General features: G+C 31.7%; 1 protein-coding gene across 2 annotated transcripts; it reads right to left on the bottom strand.

Annotated features, from left to right (window-relative positions):
* Positions 1-378: 378 nt before the first annotated feature.
* LOC130448323 (serine/arginine-rich splicing factor 7-like) lies at positions 379-21,816 on the bottom strand. Of its 2 annotated transcripts, XM_056785614.1 has the most exons (5): positions 21,421-21,816; positions 21,130-21,332; positions 17,718-17,759; positions 17,469-17,661; positions 379-868 (listed from the first exon to the last, which is right to left on the bottom strand). In XM_056785614.1, exons 2-5 carry the CDS (start codon positions 21,317-21,319, stop codon positions 649-651), a joined length of 645 nt encoding a protein of 214 aa, XP_056641592.1. In that variant the 5' UTR covers positions 21,320-21,332; positions 21,421-21,816; the 3' UTR covers positions 379-648. The 2 variants fall into 2 exon arrangements, with proteins under 2 accessions (XP_056641592.1, XP_056641593.1); XM_056785615.1 differs by lacking the exon at positions 17,718-17,759 and having other exon boundaries at positions 21,421-21,810.
* Between the last annotated feature and the right edge of the window lie 365 nt (positions 21,817-22,181).

The following is a 22,181-nucleotide window of genomic DNA, read 5'->3' as shown; positions in this document are numbered from 1 at the left end:
AAAAAACATTTTTTTCTATTAAATTTGCCCTTTCCACTCCGTTGTCATAGTATTTACGACATTAAAATGTTAACATCAAATTCCCTCTCGCGGCTACTGCAGTCATGCCAACCAATTGAAATTTTTCCCCCCAAGTGGTACGAGGGAATCCCCAGGGGTACAAGCCGGACTCGACAGAAGTCTACGTAAATTCTCTTCTTTAGAACTCGTCTTCATATTGTTTGACGAATTGGCAGAAATGTATCTGCAGGAGGTCTCCTGAAACCAGTCAAATTTTAAAGGGAAAAAGGTTAGGAACTTTTAGTTTAAACCACTAAAAAGAAAAAAAAAATAATACAAAACGTAATATAAGGGGTGGGATATAATGTAACAAAAACATTTATGGACACCAAGTATATTACGTATAAGCATAAGAAAAATTCTATAATCTATAAAATGAATCCTTTATGGAGTATTGAAATTACATAAAAATCATCAAGAACGCACTCGTCAATCAGGATTTCTTTTAAAAAATTATAGGAATCTATTGTGAAAGTAGAAAAATCGTAAAAAGTGAACGGAATTGAACTGTCAATAAATATAATCAATACGTATTACATCAACACCATAAATTGGAATAGAAATCCTGAAAGTGATACACGATCTGATCTAATCTTTAGAATTTCCATTTTCCTTGACAGATCTACTACGCGATCTCGATCTAGAACGAGATCTAGATCTCGAACGTTTCTCGTTACTTCGAGAACGACTACGGCTTTTCTTTCTTGAATCAGATCTGGAACGATTCCTAGAACGGCTTCTGGAACGGGTATTACTCCTTGTCCTTGATCTGCGATCCCTTGAACGACTTCTCGAACGACTTTTGGATCTGCCAACATAAAATGCAAGACAGAAGGTTAGAAATAGTTAAATAAAGACGGTGAAGAGTATATAAAGTTATTATTGATTTTTTACGTATACGATAAGTCGCTACTTATACTTCGAAAATTGGCAACACTGTATTCAATTTTCATATTTTTATCAAGAATGTAATCGGAACATTTTGAAAATTATATAGTAGAGAAAACTGCTCAACCATAACAAAAATATCGTATCTGCTATATTGTTTTAATAATAAACTTGTTATCATTACCAAAGAATAATTGGGACGAAGATACAACAAAATATCAATATCAATGCGTTATTTCGTAAATCGGCGATTTTGAGAAAAAGTGCAGAAACTCGTAGGTTTGAAAATGATGAGAATATCTACGAAATAATACGAATGAAGATTATGAAAACAAAGAAAAAAGCATGGTAAAAATGTAGAAGAAGACAGTAAACGAAAAGGTGCTATTTTTGTTGAGGTTTTTTTACCTCTTCTCAAAGTGTTAACACTAATCCTCTAGATCTTCAGGTGCCATATCCATGTAATGAAGGTTTACGACAATTTTATTTCTATGGCTTACTCGCACTATCAGCTGTTGTCATTCTCTGCCATTTCTATAGTCTTAAAGTCATCATTGAGAGGACAGTAACCTGACAGAAAACCAACCACCAGTTTAATATCGTTTTTGGATATCTAGAGAAATTCTATGAATCTATTGGCTTGTGTTAGGGTCTTCATTTGATCCTTTAACCATCCTTTCGCTTCATCGTTATTTCATGAGGCTACCCTAAGGCTCTGGTGGTAAATATGGAGCATATAGAGTCGTTGCCCATTTTTTGTCAAGACTATCTGTTTCCTTATTGCCTGGTATTCTTGTTTGACCAGGTAACTACATTAAAATTACCTTTTTCTGTTATCTGGAGCTCCAGAACCCCACAATATATGGAAGTTTCTATTTAAACACTGAGTAGATATGTTTTACTATCAACTATGCTTGAAAAGTTGTGATTTTGTCAGTGCTAAGGCTAACTTCAAACCATTTGTAGATCAGATAGATGCACGGAAAATTATGCTATGCATTTGGTCACAACTTTCTAGCTTTATTAGTTCTAGAATCCTCAGGTCAAGTTTCCTGATTTCAGTTTTTCATCCTGGATTAACACTATATACCTTTTTTACTATGAGGTGAAGAGGAGGTAAAGCACCTGAACCAAATGAAATGATTAAAATAACGCAGAAGGACCCCATTCTGGGAAAGATGAAGAAGCGGGCTGAGAAAGACTTGAAGTTACAAAATAGAGGAGGACATAAGAGCACTTAATATAGAGAACTGGAGGGCAAAATTCCGAACCCGAAAGGAATGAAAAATAATAAGGAAATCAGCCAAGACACACGATAAACTTTATGGAAAACAAAAAAAAATCGAGGAGCCTTGGTAGTTTATGACTTCCAACGATGCATTTTCAAATTTTCTTTTAATAGATATAGGCAGTAGTGAGGTTTCGAAAAGATAAGAAAAGAAGTAGTAGAAGCAATTAAAATATTAAAACTATTGAAAGCGCCAGGAAGAAAAAATATAACTGCTGAAATGATTAAATATATGAATGAAGAGGAATTAAATGAATTGGAAGATAATACAGCAGGAAAAAATACCTGAAGATTGGAATCTAGGAATGAAACTTAACCTAACCTAACCAAGGGAATAATAATTACAAGCATACCAGTGAAAATAATATCTAGAATATTAGAGAAAATAATAGACACTTTAGGCACGATGTGTGTTTAGAAGTGAAAGAAGCACAAGGTGACGAAATTCTTTAGCGTTTTATAGATTTGAAGAAAGCCTTAGATAAAATAACGAGAAAAAATAAATTTAAAATACTTAAGAACCGTAATACAGATCAGAATATAATAAAAACGATGAAAACAGAGTACAAAAATAATAAAAATGTAGTACGAGCAAACAACGATCGAGAGATAAGATTTATGCAGCACAATTGAAGTGATTTGGACACATAAGCTGGATGCCAGAAGGCAGAGTACCTAAAACAATATTCGATTGCAGAATAGTAGGTAAAAACTATGGGATACCAAGATAAACATAGATTGAAAATGTGAAATAAGTTGCTGAGATAAAGGGAATGAAATAAAAAGATATAAAAGAGCAAACAAAAGATATAGTCCCTGAGAAATCAATGAAGTCTATTATAACACTTTTAAAACCTATTTAAGAGCCTTCCTTTTGACAACCACGATTATTCATACCGGTCCTTAAATAGGTTTTAAAAGTGTTATAATCATGAAGTCAACTTCGTTGGTGGCCTATGGACTGATAGGAGAAAAAAGTATATGGCATAATCTCCAAAAAAACATTGATACACCACACTAAAGATGGTTTCAGATTAAATGGAAAAGATTTCATTCAAATCGACTTGCATCCATTAAATTTGTCAAAGCTTTAGAATCAATCTTGCAATTTTGTGAATTTCTTATCAAATTTAACGCAAAGAGAAAAATGTGGAATTGCTATCGAAAATATATAGTTATGGTACACGTGCACAACTACATTAAACCAGATGGCGTTGTTCTACATACAATTGAACTCGATTGAACCGAAAAATCGAAATTTTTCTAATTTTTCTATAAAATAAGAATTTAATAGCAATAATGTGGCTCTAGTGGATCAACTTTTATTTTAAAAAAATCCATTGATAAATTTTTCTATTATTTTGTACGCTTAAATATTCCAAATCCTGAAATCCATCAGAATATGAGGAAAAATAAATCTGTCCTCAAGGGTTTAAGAGACAGAAATTTTGTTTACTTTATATTTTCCTCTTGAAAATGTGGAAATTTCGTACTATGGAACCTGATTAATCAAATTTTCAATATTTTAAGGTTAGAAATATAAGTAGCAAATCACGTATTCTTAACTTATTAAAATTAGAAAAAAAAATGGGGTGTATTGCGAGCGTATTCTGTAATTGGTAATTTCAATATAAATATTTTGATATATACTCTTCACAATTTTTTACTGACATTCCTGAATTGTTCCACCAGGACCGGACAGTGTTTTATATTTACATCGAGCTAGTGCAGGAAAACATTTCTAGCTCCAAATTCTCTATGTAATAAATATATCTCGACTATTTTAAACTTAAAAATTGATTTTTATTTGAAATTATGGGGTTAAAAATAGTTTATAAATAGTAATAAAAAAAGAGACAAATATTAGAAAAACAAGTAACGAAGTTTTCGAAGTTGCTAAACCTTTTTAATGATATATTATTACATAAAGTGGACTCTTCAACGCATTCCGATACCAAATTCACACCATACAGAGTGTAATGAAAAGCCATAAAGGTCATAACTTGAATCACATATGCTAGGATACAAAGTAACTAAAAAACTTACCCTGCACAAAAAAAGTTTTGAACGCCTAAGACTCCCTAAGTTTCCTATACTTTACAATTAAATCAGTATTTTCAAAACTCTAGAAAGCTTTATGAGTTGTTTTTCGTGGTACTTTCCTAATGTTATAACTTTTTTTGTATGCAGATTTACATCAAAGTAAGTTTAATCGAGTTATTTTTCACCCCAAAATATGTCGTTCAATTCTACCTTCTTCTTACACCCTGTCTAATTTTCCTATATTGCTAGTCGGGATAGGAAGAAAGATCGTTATTTTGGAGACGTACAGGATGTTTTTAAATACCTCCAAGTTCAGCATAAGATTATGATAAGTCATAGTGTCAAAATTTTTCGAAATTATTACCCCTATAATGTGGTGAATAATATTGTTTTTATCTGTTATCTCAAATTTAAACAAATATAGAAACTTGTAATTTGCGTGTTTAGCAAACCCTTAATCGTCGGTTTTTTTTCAAAATTCTAAAGGATGAAATTAGCCATCCCTATTTTATATATTATCAAATGTTTTTATCGAAATTTACGTATTTCATTTTGACCTCATATCGTGGATGAGATGCGTTCGCAAAAATCTTTATGCATGCGTCAGGGTCAAATCTCAACAAGCTTCACATAAAGTTAGAGCTATAACGACCACTCACTCAAGTTCTATTGAAAAATGTCTTAAATTGCTTTTAGGTCCAAAATTTTTTGGTTTTGGTCCAAATTTTGTGAAAAAATTACCAATTAAAAACAGACTCAACAAGAATTCAACTATTTGCTCATCATGTTTATTGTCAGACGAAGTTCTAACCCTACAAAGCCCTCGCTTCAAATCTTCTTCAGGTACCATCTCTATTTAATGAAGGTTGTCGACAATTTCGGTCCTGATTATGAGGATACACTTTTGATTGCCTTAAAAGAATCAAATACAACCGTGAGCGCAGTTGCGTTGCAAATTTATTGAAAAAAGGCGAGACAAAATCAGTCGAAATGTGTGCTTGCTTCATGACAATGCTTCGTTTTCCAAGGCTGCTGTGGCTTTATAAAGATAGAACACCCACCACAAAGTCTTGATTTGAACCTACCGACTATTTTTTGTTCGCAAAGCTGAAGGGGTAAAAGATTTGACAGCGATTATTGGGGTTGTACGAAAATTTTGACTCAAAAGATGCATAATTTTTTATAGAGGCATAAGCTTCAGTTAAAACATTCTAAAAGCGTGGATAAAGAGAGACCTCATGGACCGCACTACGTAGTTTTATAAAAATTTTATGGTTTTTTCAAATTTTATAAAACTGAACTTTCAAAGGATTGTTAATTTCATCCCCTTATTATATAACAAGAATTTTGAAAAAATACTGGCGGTTAGTCCTTTGCGATTACAAGGAAAACAAAATTTCAAGTTCGTATCTCCACTTAAATTTGACAATAAATTTTATTGAGCATTTTGTAGGTGTTGTATTTCCAAAAAGGATGGGCTCACGATTTTTGTCATGGAAAACATCCATCATTATTTCAAGCTGGTAAATATGTGTTTCGAAACATCTTGTATATACGCCTTCCTGATTAAAATCATAGGAGCTAGAGGGAAACACTTCAAATAAAAAGTTTGAAGTCGCGTGCAAAGGGGTAGTGGCAATATAGGAAATATTCATGGTTCGTACAAAATGCGTTTTAAAGTCATATTGAAGATCACTTGAGAACATAACGAGGCGCATTATTCAAGAAGTACTGAATATTTTATTTGTTTGTATTGTCAGATATCGAAAAAATTGATAACAATCCATTGGAATTGTTAACAATAAAGATAACAATCCATGACGTTACATTAATTACCGACCACTACGAACCTTTTTGCTTGTCACTAGAATTTTATCGTCAGTACTTGATAACAGTTACAGAACATTTTTATAAAATGCTCCAGAATATTCGACAGCTACGTAGTCGAATAGTTATAAGAGAAATAAGAATAATTTCGATAGGACAAATTGAAGAAGAAACAATAATAGTAGTAGTAGTAGTAAGAAAGTCTGCAAATGAAAATATTGATGTGGAACCAAATGGTGTTAGAAGAATTATTACTGTGGAAGCAGGTCTTAAAGTATGATATTGATACTATGGAAAGAAACGACGATTTTTCAAAATAAGTCGAAAAAAGTCAGAAGTAGTTACTTGAAATGTCTTCAGATAGCGAATCAGACATTCCATTTGAAGTAAGAGAGTATGCAAATGAAAATATTGATGTGGAACGAAATGGTGTTAGAAGAATTTTTACTATGGAAGCAGGTCTTGAAGTATTAATACTATGGAATGTCTTCAGATAGCGAATCAGACATTCCATTCGAAGTAAGAGAGTCTGCAAATTAAAATATTGATGTGGAATCAAATGGTGTTAGAAGAATTGTTACTATGGAAGCAGGTTTTAAAGTCTTGTTACTATGAAAGCAAACAACGACTTTTCAAAATAAGTTGAAACAATTCAGAAGTAATTCCTTGGAATGTCTTCAGATAGCGAATCAGACATTCCATTCGAAGTAAGAGAGTCTGCAAATGAAAATATTGATGTGGAATCAAATAGTGTTAGAAGAATTGTTACTATAGAAGCAGGTCTTGAAATCTTGTTACTATAGAGATAAACAACGATTTTTCAAAATAAGTCGAAATATCTAAGAAGTAATTACTTGGAATGTCTTCAGATAGCATGGAAGCAAACAACGATTTCTCAAAATAAGTCGAAACAACTCAGAAGTAATTACTTGAAATGTCTTCAGATAGCGAATCGGACTTTTAATACCTGAAAAATCGAGAAGTAGATATGCCTTGGCCTACGAAAAATTTGAAAAATGCTACGATTTGGAAAATATAAAAATCATCAAAAAAAGGTGCTTATTTTGAAAATTTAAAAATATTCCTATAAAAACTTGACAACAAAACGAAAAGACGAATCCTCCCATACAGCTGATGAAGATAACATTAATATTGTTGATGAATTAATCACAAATATTATGAAAAAAATGTCGACATTCTTTTTCCAGATAAAAATATATAAAAACTAACTTTTTCGGTAATTAAAATTAAAATTTAAAGACTGAATTTAATGTTATAACTTTTTTCAGTCGCCAAATCAATTAATTTCAACATCACATGAAAACTGTAACATTACTGACGATTATTTTTTTAATATTCTTTCTTATTAATTTCATATACCGTTAGATGAAAGTCATATTTGTATTTATGCATTCTTCATTAACACATCACTCAATTAGACGTGTGAATAACTAAGAAAAAAACATTTTTTTGCCAAAAATCTAACGTAATCTCCTTCAATTGCAATAAAATCATTCCAACATTAACTTCTCGACGCCATGCTTGTGGGATTTGTCTTTTGCCTCAAAATAGGCTTCAGTTTATCGACAACTGCATTTGAACAGATATTCTATAGTGGAAACTTCTCCAACTGTATTAATTGGCATACCAAACAGACAAATCTGCATAGAGTGCAGGGGCACAATTGAAAAGAAAGCGCCTTTGACAATAGTCCACACGAGGCTGTCAAAAGAGCATTAAACGCGAGAAGAATAGATAGGACAACCTCCAGATAGATGGCACAACTACTACCTACTAGAACCAAGACTACAACTAACCTAACCAAGACACCCATCCAGTTACAACTAACAGAGGATGTCCACAAGGGGAAGTCGCATCCCCACTTATGTGGAGCTTAGTAGTAGACGAACTCTTAGCGGGGGCTGACGACATAGTCTTCTAAGCAAGAGGATGCTTTGAGAATACACTCTGTGACATAATGGCTAAACGTCTTTCCGAATAAGATCTACCTAATTTCCTTCATTAGGAAGGAAGAAAACACAACCTCAAGCTCAATAAGCTCGACGGGCAAGTCATTGAGTGGAAAACAGAAGAGAAATATCTGGAACACGTACTAGATAATCAACAATGACAAGGACCTTCTTTTTATCGAAAGTATAGTTCTACGGATCAAATAAGAATGTCTTTACAATTACCCTGATTAAAAGAGATCCCCTCCTATATCCAAGGGTAGTAGATGCTACCCCCACTTGTTCTATATCACCAAATTTTGTACATAAAGTTTACCGTTAATATCAAAATATTCAGCATCTTAAATAAGCGCCTGTCAAAATTTTTGGCGATTTTTGGAATACCTAGTCGTATGTACATCACCCCAATATTTGCCGGCTGTTTTCTATATTCAATGAAATTTTATTGGACTAGCAGAAATATGAAAAATAATTCACTGAAATCGAAGTAAAGTAACAAAGAAATTTAAATATCCAAGACTTAACAAATCAACTGGTTATATTATTTTTCAACAACTGACGGATAATAATTAAAGCCCACCATAAACTACTGATCGAAGTACGTATTCTAAACAGGCTTTCCTATAACCAACAGATGTGGTACTCAAACGGTTTGGTAAGAATTTTACCTGATAATAATTGATATTTTTTTGTTTTCTCTCTAGTTACTACAGATTTTTGGGGAAGTCGTTGTAAGTATATTTAAAAGAGTAAGTGTGCATGACTACATCTTATTGTTCTGCCTCCAAAAGACGTAAACTCCTCCCAAAGGAGGCTGGATTTCTATGGGAGGTTTTGTCCTAATTCATAAGGTGATATCACTATTCCTTCAAGGTACCTATGCCTTTTGCTGAAATGTGCAGGACATTCGCAGATTAGGTACTCTGCTATCTCTAAGGTTTGTACGCAGAATTTGGAGTTTTCGTCCTCTCCCATCTCTATCGACCATTTTTGGACATATCGAGAAGTTTCTCAGACTTTGAGGAAAAACTGGAAGCAATAGAAGAAAAGTATAAGAAGTGCAAGGTACAAGGTAAAAACCGAAGAAAACTAAAGAGATTGGTGAAACTGGCTCTGAATAGAGATCAAAATATTGTCTAGCAGGGGGACCTCTTAGCCACTCCACTTTTTAACCCCACATTGGGTAAGTAATCACCGGAAGCATCAAATTTCAACATATACAAGTCGGTATTATAGTACTAGCTAAATCCCGGGGGAATTTGGAAAAGTTTAGAGTAGAGTGAAAAGAGAATCGGAAAGATTCGGTCTCAGAGTGAATGGTAGTGACTAAATAGAAATGCAGCGGCAAACAAAGAATTAAATGGAAAACAGACTTTTCAGAAAGAAAAACGAGAAATATTATTTTGAAAAAATTGAGTCCTTCGACTATCTAGGAGTACTACTGATTACGAATACAGATTATGAGCTAGAAAATCGAATAGCAAAAGATGGCAGTAGAATATTCTGAAAACAAAATGAATCTCCAAAGCAGCAAAGGTAAGATTGTATAAAACAATGATTAAGCCGATTATAGTGTATGAGTGTAAGACCTGGGTACTAAGTCAGAAGATTCTGAAAAAATAGGATGGTGGCAAAGAAAAGTACTCCGAAAATACTAGGGGATGAGCAAACAAATAATGAGACACGGAGTAGAAGAGCAAATCCTGGGCTAGAAAGGAAATATATATCGAGCCAAATATTAGCCAAAAATTCAAGGGGTTGGGGTATGTATGCAGAACAAATGCAAACAGTATTGCCAAGAGAGCACAAATGGAGGGAGAGGCATGCTGAAAAAGAAATAGATAGATTGTAGATTGTTTTAGAGGGTCGTTTTGGCTTTACAACCACTTTGCACCTAAACCTAGAAGATATTTTGTACAAGACTCTACATCATATTGTTCTCCTCCCAAAGAAGGATATTTTTGGGGAAGTTTGGTATCCTACTTCCCTAGGTGTTAGTACTACTCCTTCAAGATACTTAGACAGCCCATTTGCAATGTAGATGCTTTGCTGTTACTATGGCGCTCACCAATTTAACGTCATAGAATGGATGGAAGATGTAACATCATATTTGAAAAGAGTGGGAATAACTAAGCAGAAAGATAGACCACAAAGCATAAACGGATGGAGAGGTATAGTAAATAAAGTAGAGGAACAACAAAACAGAGCTTGAGTTTGAAATATATATTTCATAAATTTTTTAGTTATGAAAAAAATCAGCCATGTGACTTCAAGGCTTGAAGTACCGTAATCCGATTCCGTGGTCTCAACCCCTTGTCTTTGGTTGATTCCAAGGCCTCAATCTGTCCACTCTTTGGATTTCTCACAGTAAGTCAAACAAAAATATAAAATGATAAAAGAATAGAAAATAAAAATAATATGCTTACCATTAAGAACACTGTTGACATTAACACACTCACTGTTGGTCTTCAGTGATTATTATTCATATTATTTTTATTTTCTATTTTTTCATCATTTTATATTTTTGTATCAGCTCTTCATTTCCTCGGTGAAATTCCATGGAGGCAGATTGAGGCCTTGGAATCAACCAGAAAAAAGAGATGATTCGTTGCGTGTAGTAGGCAGATTGAGACCACAGAATCAAATCACTTTTCACCATTGAACGGATAACCAAATGGCTCCAAAGTGGGAGCCGTAACCTCGAGAATTTGCAAATATTCTAAGGCGGTTCAACCCGTGAATCGAGTTCTTTTGTTCGTAATCCTTTCCGAACATATAAATATAGCTTCCTCATTGCTTAGTATACTTTGGTGGTATTGTAGCCACGTTAGCTTACATTTTGGTCTATAAATGATCAATATAACTTTCGAACCATCTATGTACCGAAGATATACATTTCCAGCTTACAAAAGGACTTTATTGGCCCATAATTGATACTATTTCCCAACTTTAATTTTTTTGTCTGGATTAACTTATGGGCGGCCTTAAATGCCTCTTTTTTCACTATAAGCTGAAGGGGAGGTACATTTAGCAACTTCTCTAGGGCTGTAGTAGGTCATGTTGAACATAGCTCCCATTAGTTATTATAAGAACTTGTTATTTTTATTTTCGATAGGTATAAATATTATTTTTTAACGATTCCTGTGCGTTTTTCGCAAAAAAACCATTTGAGTGGTATAGAAATACCTAGAGAGTTAAATGATTCATTATATGCATATAAAACCATTAGAATATGGCGGGCAGTTTTAACTATTATTAGTTAGATACTATTAATAGTTGGTTAGTTACTATTAATAGTAATAGGTACTATTAATAGTTAGATACTATTAATAGTTATAGTTACTATTAATAGTTATAGTTACTATTAATAATTAGTTAGTTACTATTAATAGTTAGTTAATTACTATCAATAGTTATAGGTGAGTCATTGATTCTCTAAAAAACGAGCAAATTTCAAATGACGAATAGAGATTTGTCGAAAAAAGTCGAAGGTATGATACGATGTGTATAAATAAATACAAAAAAATATTTTTGCATAGTCCGCAAAAATTTCAGAATTTTGTTTTAGTGTAAATAATTTTTTTTGAACTGATATATTTTTACGCTTACTCCTTTTTTTGATAATACCGTTAATTATACTCTATAGTTTATATTCATTAAAAGTAATTTTACCATTAGATTTTGTGAGAGAACACTAGTAGTCATGACGTAAACATTGTAGATAGTAGAAGAGTTTATCAATCACTATTGTTGAAATTGTAGGAGCTAGAGGGGTGTACGGGCAAGCCCAATATCGAGTCGACTATCTCTCACTGGCTCACATTTTGATATTTTTTTGAGTTTGCCGGTCGTTCGATTTGTAGTAGAGAACGTTGAAATTCTACGTGGAAGTCTACGAAGTCAGTGGGAGACAACAACTAGTCGTACTAGGCGAGTCAATGTGAATTCATATCGATCGATTGTTCTTTACCTGTCTACCGTCCACAGACTCTTAACCTATAAACATGGCAGTAAGTTCAAGCCAATTTTTTTATATCTGAATGTTTTCAACACCAAACATTCGATTTAAAATGATCGTGTGGATATTTAGTATTCATTTAAACTATCAGCAACAGTGTCTTTTATATCAATCAAAACTTTTCATATTGACCAATATGTAGAATTAGCTCGGTATTTGACAGTACTACATGACGCCATTTTGAGCTCGTTTTATTAGAAAATGACAGAATCCATTAAAAATCGCAACGATTTTACTAATTACGAGAAACTAAAAGAGATGATTCGGAAGTAATAAAATAATTCTCAGCTCCTATACAGAATTAGCTCGAAGTCTGACAGTACTATATGATGCCATTTTGAGCTCGTTTTATCAGAAAATGACAAAATCGATTAAAAATCGTAACGACTGTGAAAAAATTCGATTTCTGATTAAGAGAATTCTCAGCTCATTTGCAGAATTCACTTGGTGTCTAACAGTACTACAAGACGCCATTTTGAGCTCGTTTTATTAGAAAATTACAGAGTCGATTAAAAATCGCAACGAATGTTAGGAAATCGATTTCTGATTACGAGAAACTGAAAGAAATGATTGAAAGGTGCAAATTTCTCTGGAATGTTTTTGACCAACTTCCATACAATTCCCACCTGGTTAAGAATATGGTACTAATAATGAAATTCTATACTGTATTTCTACTAGTTAGTTTTTATACCAAAACGGAATTTTTTTTTTTAATTATGGAGCTCATTGCGCACAATGCAACTACCGCAATGCAAAGACATTTGTTGAACAGAGTAGCCATCCAAGCTCTTGACTCTTGTAAAATTGAATTAGGGGGAATGCAGACAGTCCCTGGTCCCAGTGTTAGGAAACAAGTTACTCTAATATGGGTCACGCTAGGGTGAACAGCAATGAACTCCTTTCATAAGATCACAATATTTTAAACGTTTCCCAAAAAGCCATAAGTCATAATTATAAAAAAAAAACAAGAAGAAATCAAATAGGATAAGATCCCGAGACTGAAAAAATCGAAGAGATTTTTCGACAAATTGGTTCCAAGAGATTCTTTCATTAAACATTAAGCTCATCGCACAGTGTCTGGTGAATTACCACCTGAAGAAATTTTTGCAAGGAAACAGGCGGATGTGAGTCTGTACATTGACAAAGGCTACTGTACTTAAAATCACACTTCCTAAGACAAGAAGCGGTAAGCCTCTTGCTCAATCTGCAAAGTCGTTGCTACCTGTCTGGTAAATATTCTGTGGTACACATTAGATAGAAGTATTAGCAAGATAGATTCATGGTCTTGACGCTTCAACTCAACTAATCTAATCTACTTTAAAAAGGCACCTCGTTACCTCGTTCAAACATTCCAGAAAGCTAATAAAGTAGATTTGGTAGGGCAGAGTAGTGGATGAACTCAAAAAGAGAAAACATAAACATATAAGTAAGATTCAGTAAAATTTATATTTCAAAAAATATTAATTTTGAAAGTTTTGACCGATTAATAGACTTGTTGCTTAATAAAACTGGCAAAGAAATTAGCATATCCACAAAATCATTTAAATAAAAATTCAGTTCCCAAATACGCCAAACAAAAAAAACTTATGATACATAAAATGTAATAATAATGTTATAACAAAAAGAAACATAAATATCCACAAATCATATTGATTTCAACTTCGCCGTTGCCCAAACTAAGGAATAGAAAGGAGAAAGGAAAGTCTCCACCTGAGACTAAGTCTCGAGACTAGTTCTCAGGCTATTGTCCATCTGTGATCACTTTTGGTCTCGAGACCGCTTTTAGACGTCTCAGAAGACTCCACTCACAGTGACAAATTGTTCAAAAACAGAGAGTGAAGAAAAAGGACTGTTGGGTGAAGATTTTCCTCTGAACTTCATTCCCATCAAAATTTTGGAATTTTTCTGCGATTTGGTCAAACTCTTGCATTTTTTTATCGCGATTTTTATACATTATATGTTGAACATTCCATAAAAACTCATGCTCCTCATAAAGATGAATCAAATCCATCACCTCATCGTCCCGTTCACTCTCTTTTATCACTCATTTCAAAGAACAAAAATATTTTAACTAAAAACCACAATACTCAAGTCTCCGAGACTTTTGATACTCTTCCAACATGAACGGAAGACTAGAGACTAAATCTCGAGAGTTATCAGTGAGACCTGCCCGGACTTGTCTCAAGTTATGTAAAGGCCAAAATATCCTACAGTTTTGATAAGGATAAATATTTATTCTTGTTTTAAAAAATAAATCCTTTTAAACAATTTCCTTGGATGAAATATTAATATGATTTGTAGAATAGAATTTTAAGATTTTTATGGAGGAAGTGGCTTAAATAATAAATAAAAAAAACTATTGATAAAGGAAATGATAAAAAGAAATTAAAAAATATATGTAAGAACTGAATTTTTATTGATCACCAAAACATTTGGTGGTATATTTGGAGTTCGTCGTGTTAATGAATTTTCAAGTTGAAATCGCCACTTAGCAAAAAAAAAATGCCGTGCTCAACTAAACGTGCAACTTACAATTTCGGGCCCTCTATATTCCTTAAATTTGATGGTGTGAATGGCTAAAATGTTTTCTCTTCAAATTATGTAAATCTAACATTCATTCAACTACAATGTTATCTTGAAAAACAAGCTGTTTTATTGATATCTGAGGATAATTTAGTTATCGAAACGAGTGTCAATGTAAATGTTGAGTACTTGAGTAGTGGTACTAAAGAGTGTATTCAGTACTGTGATATAGCACTTGAAAACTGTTTGTTCGAAACAAACTCAGAGAAGTTGGATTTTGGCAAAGCTGAGATTTGAAAAAGTCAATTTTGGCCAAATTATAATTAGAAAAGCTTATTAAATGTAGAAGATTGAAATAATTAAAATTAAAAAATCAAATTTTTGGCTAAATTGCTCAAATTTAAAATAAATTTTTAATCAAATTAAAGTCAGAATAGCCAATTTTTGACTAAAACAAAACAAGGAAAAGCAAATATTCAATCAAATGAAATTCAAAAAATTTTTACTACACCAAATTTTCGAACAGTTTAATTTCCAATTTTTGACCAAAATAAATTTAGCAGAACCAAATTATATCAAAATAAATTTGGGGTAGCAACTTTTAACCAAATTGAAGGAAAAGCCAATTTTTAACCAAAATTAACTCAGGAAGGCCAAAAACTCACGAAAAGCAATTTTGAATTTAAATTAAGGATTGCAATTTATAAACAAATTCAGAAGAGCTAATTTTTGACAAAATTAAACATGGAATGGCAATTTTTACCTAAAGTAAACTCGAAAAGCTACTTTTTGATAAAATTAATCTTATATTTGACAAAATTAAGCAGCAAATTTTGAACAAAAAGAAAAGCAATTTTTGTTAAAATATAAACCAAACTGAACTATGATTAATAATAAAAATTAATTGATAAAATCTGATTTATGACGAAGATAAACTTACAGAGCCAATTTTTAACCAATGTAAACTTAACATAGCCTATTTTTTAATAAATTTAATTTAACAGTGTCATTTCCTATCAAGATTTTATCCAGGACAGCCTATTTTGAATAAAATGATATGAAAAGAAAAGTTTCCACTAGATTGCATTGAAAAATTGTTTTACCAAATTTTTAACAAAATTAAAAGTGGAAAAGCAAAATTTTAATCAAGTATAAATATAGGAAAACCAATTTTTGAACATATTCAACTCGAAAATAAAAATTCAAAACAAATAGAATGAAGGAAACGCTAAAAAAATTACTCGAAATGCAAATTTCTAACTATGTTTGAAAAGGCATTTTGAATAAATCAAATTCAATACGAGAAGCAAAATTTTCACCAAATAAAAAGTAAGAAAACCAAAAAAGAATTAAAACCAGATTGTAAATTTTTATCCAAATTGAACTGACATTTTTTTTAAGTTTAAATTTAAAACGCCAATTTTAGACAAAATTAAGAGTATAAAACCCAATTTTCGACAAATATAAACTTACAGAGGCAATAAAAAAATAAAAGTTTTAATAAATTATGTTTAAATAGCTCATTTTATTCAGAAAAACAAATATTTGATGAACAAATACACAGAAAAGCAAAGTTTTGCACTAAATTGAACCGTAAAAAAATTTTTTTTACCAAATCTTTGATCACATTAAAGTTGAAAAAGCAAAATTTTAACCAAATTAAATGTAGCGAATAATTAAAACTCGAAAATATATTTATGGCCAAATTGAACTGATAAATTTGTAATCAAATTCAAATTCAAAATGTCAATTTTCGATCAATTAAAACAAAACTCCATAAAGTTAAACTCAATTTATGTCCAAAACAAAATCAGAAAATCCAATTTGCTACAAAAGTGACACTAGAAAAACCAATTTTTTACTTTTGTTTCACACTAAACGAAAAAAAATTGAAACCTCACATATAAGTAGAAGAATACACCCTAATTTTGAAATTTTTACAAAACCATTCAAGTGCTACAGTTTCAGCTATACACAGGTTTTTAAATTTAAATAATTTATTATCTGCACATGAAAACAATAGTTTTTGTTAGACAGTTATCACTAATAGAGTCATCATTAAAAAGAATGAATGTATGAAAATTGTGTTGAACGATAATTGTAAAAAAAAATTCAATGCTTCCCAAAAAAATTGAATCTAGCCATCCACACTACTGAAAAAGAATGAGCATCCATTAAAAGCTAGTTTTAGAAGAAAAATATATAATATCCGAAAAAATATAGTTGTTGTTAAATTAAAAATATGCAAAACTAATTAAAAATCACCATTCAGTATAATGTTTTCCATATCATTTACTAACAAAGAAGCATTCAATTATGGAGGCATTCTACTTTCATTATCTATTAATCTTGCGTATGTAACTTGTGCATATTGAAAAAACCAAGAGAAAGGAGAGCAAAAAAAACAAAGAAATAAAGAAAGAGCTGGAGTAGGAAAATGTAGTGAGCTACATAAAAGCACATGGTGTATATATATAGAGGAAATCCAACTGATATGGTCAAAAGAATAACGCAATGGACCCCATTGTGGCCAAGGAGAAGAGGCACTTAATATAAAGAGCTTGAGGGAAAATGCCGGAGCTGAATGGAATAGAAAATACTAACAAAAGCAACCAATACAAACTATAAACTATAAAAAAAAATAGAAAACAAGAAGTAGTCCATCTCAAAAAAGTTTTTAAAGTGATAGCCTTAATCCAAAGGATTGAATGGCTTGATGATGATGAATGTTTGCATTGTTCTGATTACTTTAAAATAAAAGGCAGCAAAATAGCCAATTATTTATATAAATTTAAAACTAGCTTTTCATGGATCAATTTAAAAAAAGTTTGAAAACTGAGATGAACAATACCTGCGTCTTCTTGAAGATCGATAACGGCTGCAATCTCTGGCATAATGTCCTCTATCTCCACACTCGTAGCATCGATCATCAGGATGAAAAGGTTTACTACGTGACCTCGGTGGAGGCCCCCGATAACGTCCGCTGCCTCCTTTTCCATTGGATATTTCTACTCTTGCTCGTCTGCCGCATATCGTTCGACCATCTAGGGGAAAATAAAAATTTAGTGTGAAAAGCGATTCGAAAGAGAGACAGGCATACATTTCTCTACTCGCGCTTTGCGACCGCTGATTCTACGACCATCTGACAAATGAAGATGAAGACATTTTAGTAACAGGTAGAAAGAGGTTAATGTTCGTTGAGGCGGGCTTGATTTTCGAAGTGGCTCGAAGATTTTTCAAAAAATTTTTGATATCTTTCATTTATTCAATTTTTCAACATAACTGAAGCTGACAGATGTGACACATTGTTTCTATACAAGATATTATAACCACAGTATATGTAAAATTCATTTATTACTAAATTAAATATTCAACCCGTTTTAAGAAATAAATTTATTCATAGAATTTGTTGCATTATATTTCGGATGCCATTGGAATTATAGCCAACCTGGAGGTTCAGGTAAAACCAATAACCCCTAATTCTACACCTATCCATCAACAGGGTGGCTTCAAAAGCTATGAAACTGTACCTGCAATAGAGTCCTGGGCTAGCTATGCGTATGGAACAATAGATCATGACTACCCACTATTCTACCATGAGCTATTCAGGTAGAAACATCCAATTTTGACATGTAAACTACAATTTTCCGACAATCTACACGATATACAATAAACTACCGGAGAAGGATGTAAATTTAGCATTATTGCTTAACCCATTAATGTCCAAACTCTTTTTTAAACGTTGTTTCAAAATGGTCTTGGATAAATCAATCATCATCAACAGAATTATGCCCAAGCAACTAAAGTTGTTTCTGTTCACTTAAAAAATTATTATTATTAATCAAAAATTATTAATTTACAATCTGAATGGACTAATATATTTTTCAAAGTATTTCTCCAAACGCCAATAATTCATATTTTATGGTTGATGGTATTACGTGAAAATAAAGGGGGGAAAACATTTATTTTCCAGAAAGCAGGATACTCTTATCAAAGTATTTGTTACAATATAAAAAAATCAAATATTTTTGATAAAAAATAGCCTGTTACTGTGGTTATAGTATTTTGTTTCAAATATCAGTCACAAATCTATCCCAGTCCATAATGAAGTTTCTTGCAACAAAAAATAATTTTTATTTGATACTTGGAGCTCTAACTGACCAACAGTAGCTACAAGATCTTTACTATATTTAATTAAAAATTCTTGTTACTATATTTAATTAAAAATTCTTGTATAAATAAAATAAATTAAATAACAAACAAAAAATTAAACATATTGGACTGTTAGAGCTTCCTGTAGCACAGTATGCATAAAAAAACTAAAAAAAATAAAAATATTAAGAGAAAAAATGCATTTGAAAAAATTGTTTGGTTTTTACTTTTAAATGTAAAAAAGTAGAACTGGAAAAAAATTATATACCAAATAGTATATGACATAAAACATACTTAAAATATAAATAAAACAATAAATGAAATAGTTGAAACTGGAGCTATGGGTCTTTTTTATGACTTCAATGGAAGACTGCATAAGTAATAATTATAACACATAATATAGCACATCCAATCAAATAGTGTCACAAATGAAGAAATTTCTCAAAAAATGAAAGCATCTGAAAAATTTCTTCTTTATGTTTCCTTGGAATAATAGTTTACTTCAATTCCATTGACCCTTCAAACGAGATTTCGGAAGTAATCTTGGCAGGTATGGAAGCCTATATTCCTTACTCCTTCGAGGGTTTTGCAGACTATCCATGGTTTAATAAAAACTGCAAATGGCGCTTATGTAAGTCAAAAATTCCACCGTTGACAGGAGATGTGTCAATTGCAGTGGCCGCGAAAGAGAGGGCGGACCTGTTGGGTTTGCTTCACATTCAAAATGAGAAGAATCAACTATTGTTCTACATTGCTTTCTGTCATGCATCTGTTTGTTCCAGTCACAACTCCAAGATGTTGCATATCTTGCACAATTTGATCTTCCTATCTATTTTTTGGTCTTGCAGGCAACCTTTTTTCATTTTGTCTTCATTCTATAATTTTCCTTATACACTGCCATTTTTTCCATTCTTTTAATGTGTCCGTACCGTTGTATTTTTTTTGCTATAATTGTATTTACTATATCCTCATTTTCTAATATTATTTTCTAATATATTCTTAATTCCATAATTCTTAAGTTCTACTCATTTCAAACTTTGAAACTTTCACTGATCCATGAATTTTCCAAATTATTCTCCTCTCATATATCCTTAGTTCTCCTTCATCCATATTTGTTAGTCTCATAGTTTCAGCTAGTTTTATCGCAGTCTTATAGATTCTTAATTTGGTTGCTCGGCTTATTCTCTTGATCTCATTATTGTTCCTAAGTACTTAAAGGTGTCGACTATTTCGAAGATGAGGTGATTTATTTTTACTGTTTCTTGTTTGTGAACTTCGTTTTTTCTTTCAATTTCCATATATTTTGTCTTTTTCTGATTTATTTCCAATTTTTTTCCCGCCTCTCTTCAAAATTTTTCTATTGTGCTCTCAAGACTCCTTTGGTCGCTTGCTAATAGAGTTAAATCATCAGCATATGCTATTACTTGTATTGATTTGTTAATGATACTTTGATTTTAAATCACCCTGCCTTACCACAGCATTCATTTCAAATTCCTCGGATGGTTCGCTTTTTGTTATTACCCTTGCTCTAGAATTCAACATAGTCATTTCCACTTAAACTTAAGGGGTCGTTGTAGTTTTTCCATGTCCTTTATAATTGTCCTCCTTTTCAGACTGTCGAATGCTTGTTCGAAGTTAATGAAAAGCATTGACTTTATAGAATTTTGCCAAAAACATCCATTGCTTGAAATTTATCAATTTTTGAAGGTAGTTTATTTTTATTGATTTACATTCCCAGGTTAAAAAAGCACATTGGCAAAATATATGTTCTTTTACCTTTAGGTATTTATTACTTTCTGATTCTGAAAAAATTGCTAGTTAAAAACCATTGGTCACTGGAAGCTAGACTAAGACTTCAAAAAAATTCAAAAATGAATGTTTTTTTCTATTTGTGTAATAATTGATAAAAATTTTGACAAATCAATCAATTTTAAATGTTTCGTTGGGTGTTTTATAACTGGTAGATAGTGAAGTTTCATTATTTATGTGAAAACTATAATTTTTCATTGTGTGTGTGTTTCATTGAAATTAAATTAATCACCAAAGTATATAAAAAAAATTTTCTATTTACACATTTACTATTTTGACAACTAAGCTCATTTAATCAAATGCATTAATTCTCTCTACTTTGAAAATCGCATATTCAAAATTCTGGTAGTATTACATGATAAATATAAATAATAATTAATACCTATAAAGCGAAAGGATAAATTTTTAAAGACAAACTTCAATCGACGAATATTCACTTATACTACTATATAAAAGCTTAATTGAATCAAAAAAATGTAAAACATACCAAAAATATTAAGATTATGAGATCAACAAAACAACAGCAGACCACAATACAACTTCAAATTTACCTAGTCCTCGAATTGCATCTTCGGCATCTCGAGCGTCCTCGAATTCGACAAAAGCAAAACCGGGCGGATTCCTAGCGACCCAAACATTACGGAGTGGTCCATAATATTTGAACGCGTCTTCTATTTCCTGTTTCGAAGCACTATTTCCTAAATCTCCCACATAAACTTTACAGTCCGAGTATCTGGACATTTTGATGAAGCAGCTAAAGGAAAATAGTTACAATGGTATTGATTTTTTCCCAAGACGCAGCCGGCGTAACTTTATAGAATGATTTATAAATTCGAACTTACCTCTTTCGAAATTGTATAGAAGATACTGCTCTTTATCAAATGCAATGCAAATATTTTTACAGTACACTACACTACCAGATACTGATACTTTTATTATCAAACAATCACAAAATTCAAAATGGTCGACTCATTTTTAATTCATTTGTACAGCTCTATCTCACTCTTCCTTCTTCAAATCCAGCATGTACATGAAGTTAGCAAAAGTCAAATCGATAAAACTTGGCAGTTTCTGGTGATCGTTTTCTCGAAATAAAAAATTATGTTCGAAAGACATTCACAATAAAATAAAATAATGATAAAATATTTGATAATAATACTATTTTATTACTTATTTTATAATCAGAATTAAATCTCAAACACCATGTGCCATAGTCAAATTATATTCACGTCACTCTCACTCTCAAAGACATACACGGGCCGTACTCGTAATTGTTCCGTGAAAGTTGAATTTGTATGTATAATTTCCTATTTTTGAATAAGCAGTTTTCAACTATTTTTTTAACAATATTTCAATTGATTATTTGAGAAATTGCCTTGTACATTATCGACATCCTTCTAACAAAGATGGAGCGCAATTTATTCTGTATGGATTAAACCAATGTTAAATCTATGAATATAATTTTCAAAGTTTTATTTCAATAGCTAAAAACGAAAACATAACTTGATCCAGGTGAAACGTTACAATACCATCAGTAAATAACATTTATTAAAGATTATATTCCCCGTATTTTGAATATATTACGAAATATTCTAGTTTATCT

The sequence above is a fragment of the Diorhabda sublineata genome, chromosome 8, assembly GCF_026230105.1.
Source record: "Diorhabda sublineata isolate icDioSubl1.1 chromosome 8, icDioSubl1.1, whole genome shotgun sequence".
Classification (NCBI taxonomy): domain Eukaryota; kingdom Metazoa; phylum Arthropoda; class Insecta; order Coleoptera; family Chrysomelidae; genus Diorhabda; species Diorhabda sublineata.
Note: the sequence above shows the minus strand (reverse complement) of the source record. Positions and strands in the feature narration are given on the sequence as shown.